This window comes from Wyeomyia smithii, chromosome 3 (assembly GCF_029784165.1).
Source record: "Wyeomyia smithii strain HCP4-BCI-WySm-NY-G18 chromosome 3, ASM2978416v1, whole genome shotgun sequence".
Classification (NCBI taxonomy): domain Eukaryota; kingdom Metazoa; phylum Arthropoda; class Insecta; order Diptera; family Culicidae; genus Wyeomyia; species Wyeomyia smithii.
The window spans coordinates 267,113,876-267,116,787 of NC_073696.1; the positions used below are offsets into that span (position 1 = coordinate 267,113,876).

The 2,912-nt window shown below is 38.4% G+C and overlaps 1 protein-coding gene across 1 annotated transcript; it reads left to right on the top strand.

Annotated features, from left to right (window-relative positions):
- Nucleotides 1-585: 585 nt before the first annotated feature.
- On the top strand, nucleotides 586-1,919 carry LOC129728160 (uncharacterized). Its single transcript, XM_055686576.1, has 2 exons — nucleotides 586-742; nucleotides 824-1,919. Exons 1-2 carry the CDS (start codon nucleotides 694-696, stop codon nucleotides 1,237-1,239), a joined length of 465 nt encoding a protein of 154 aa, XP_055542551.1. The 5' UTR covers nucleotides 586-693; the 3' UTR covers nucleotides 1,240-1,919.
- Nucleotides 1,920-2,912: the final 993 nt, after the last annotated feature.

The window sequence follows — 2,912 nt, forward strand, 5'->3', positions numbered from 1 at the left end:
GCGCCGGGTCTGGAATAGAGGAACACAATTGAGAGAATTATTTGATAACAACTAGTAAGTAATATATATTAATTTTATTTTGAAAGAAAATGAAGTCAGTAAAAATATCTGCTTAAATTGGGGAGTTGGGAATGATTTTTATTTTACTAATTAAATCACAAGCAAGCTCAAATCGCAACCCAAAAGAAACCTCTATTAAACTGACTCACCCGATGTAAACACCTTTCAATTTTGCCGGTTATCGTGATGTTGGTACGAGTTTTGTTTGCAATTTTTACACCTCCTCTCCATCAACTCAACCGCCAAACTCAATCAGCGTGACTCCACATCAAACATAAACATTATATATATTTACACATGTATGCTTAATAAACCTTCGAGAGCGGTTAGCTAGTTAGTTAGTAGGAAAGGGGAAAAATAAGCAAGCTTGAATCGTTACGTCATGTTGCCAGTAGCGAAAGCGGTGCCGACGGAGAGCGCCACAGAATGACTCGGAAGGGGGGGGGGGGGGGGGCAGAGGTTCTTCCACCCTTTCCACCGAAGCCAAACCAACAACTTAATGCGCGTCGGTCTGGCTGTCTTGTCAACCGGTTAGCGTACGGATCAGCATTTGTACGCCAGCTAGCACCAAGTGAACAAGTGTAATTTTTTCGCTCTCAGCACGGCACAGTAAAAGCAATAAAAACCTCTACAATGAAATACCTAGCAGTGGGAGTCATTCTAGCCGCTTTAAGCTTCCAAGGTTGGTACGAGACCGGCGACTCCGTCATGCTAATTTTCGTTAATTAAAATTTACTAATGGTTTGTTTTCTCTACGTGTTAGCAATCGACGCCCTGAAGTGTATGCAAGGCATTGAAGCCAAGAAGAACAACGGCGGCAATGAAGCTCAGAAAAATGACAAACCACTGGAAATCACCGAATGTGGTGCGGCCACTGCAGTCGCCTCGACCGCTCTCCTGGCTTTGGTCAAACCGAGCAGCTTCAATATTCCTTCAGGGGGCTACAAGTGCTACCACCTGAAATACCAAGAGAAGAACTCGGAAAGTTCGACCATCATCAAGGGCTGTATCTACAGCTCACTGAACGTCTGCGATGGCAAGTTTTCCTCCAGCAACATCAACGAAGTGTTCTGCAGTCAGTGCGATGAGGATGGTTGCAATTCAGGGGGCCGCTTTGGTTTCGATGTAAAATTGCTGGGCTTAACACTAGCGGCCTTAATTGCCTACTTGCTACAGTAGGCAGATGCTGAACCAAGCAAAAGTGATTCATCTTAACATCTACTATTAGTGCTCTCGCTCGAAACGCTTTAGTGTGCGTGTTTCTTATTTTAAAACAGTTGCTATGCATAACGTCATTTAATTCCGATACCAAAAAATAACAAAAAAACGAAACAAAGATACTACAAATAGTTCAAAACATAACCCAAGTGCTTAAACAGAAACAACAATCTCGCAGGAGACGACCGAGGCCAAAGAAGTTTTCGTTTTATGGAAAATCAATACGGCTTCGCAGCGAAAAAATCAGCAACGACGACACACACAACAAGAACAGTGAATCTCGTTTCATTTTACACTCAGTCTCAGGATCTGATGCTAACCATTTATTAAAGTATAAGCCGTGCGTGGCTGCTTTAGTGAATATTTTCCACGTATGAAAGCTACGCGGATGCGGAACAAATTTTTTTTTCTACTGATCGTTTGAATTGAATTAGCGTATAATAAAGATAATCGTCCAACCGAAATAGTATGGCTCGTAGTGACACGCACAAAAAACAAGGCAGGAAAAAAAAAGAAACACTGATAAATTGTGCCACTTTGTCATTTGAGGCTTTTTCACAAATTGTAATGATGTTGTTGTTGGTCGAAAAATAAATGATAGCGTCTAGGGAGAAAGAAAAATATATTCAAAATCGATGAAGCGCGTTCATTATTATTATTAGCATTCTGGAGACGACACTCCCCGAGGCCGCTGCGGTATGGGTTAACTTACATTTTCGTGCGTGATGTCATGCCCGAAACGAACGAAGGAATGTATTTCGTGTTTTTTTTCTTCGTCCCATAGAATGAATGATTTATCATCGAGATTCGCCGTAGGATAGACAGGGAGTAATCTTAACAAGGGGTAATAAATCGAAATAACAATAGTGTATTAGAGGCATGGATTTAGATATTTGTTCGTTCTATTACGGTGCTCAGAACCAAGTTTGGTCAGTGGACAAAATGTAATTATTTAATGTCTGCACCCTGGCAATTTACCATTCTTGAGAATTGTTGGACATTTTCATTAGTTAGAGTTTTGATTATTTAGCCTTATGACTCAGTGCCCTATAAAAAAATTTTTATTTTTAATGCACAATATAAAAAAATCGGAATTAATAGCTCCTTGCTACCGCTTTACTTCTGTCAAAACTGAATATCAAGAGCGCATAACTAATTGCGTAATCTTAATTCGTTTTTGGTTTCAAAGGCAAATTTTGGCGTTCAACTTGATACACCCGAAAAAAGACATCACAAAATCTGTCCCTATCGCACTTCGAATGCCTTAAATTCCAAAAGAGTGAAATGGAACAATCGAAATGCGGAATTTCATAGAATTTCAGAGCTTGAGAATAAAATTTTAGATTTACTATTTGAAATGAATTAGAAATTTGGGCTCAAAAATTTTGAACTTTAAAATAGTAATTTTAATTAAATAACTTGTGGTTCCACCCCAAGTGAAAAAATAATACAAAATGAAAGATTTAATTCAAAAATATGAAAGTGATAATATGAAAGAACATTGGTTTTTTAAAATCTTAACTACAAAATGAAGAATGTAAAAAACTTATTATGTACAATATATTGTGGGTGCAGGATTTCGATGTTTTATTCTTTATATTGGATCGCAGATTTTCGATTTTAATAGTAATACC

Coding starts and splice junctions, on each gene's coding strand:
- LOC129728160 (XM_055686576.1), top strand. CDS start 694: ATGAAATACCTAGCAGTGGGAGTCATTCTAGCCGCTTTAAGCTTCCAA. Junction 743..823: donor AGCCGCTTTAAGCTTCCAAG/GTTGGTACGAGA, acceptor TCTACGTGTTAG/CAATCGACGCCCTGAAGTGT.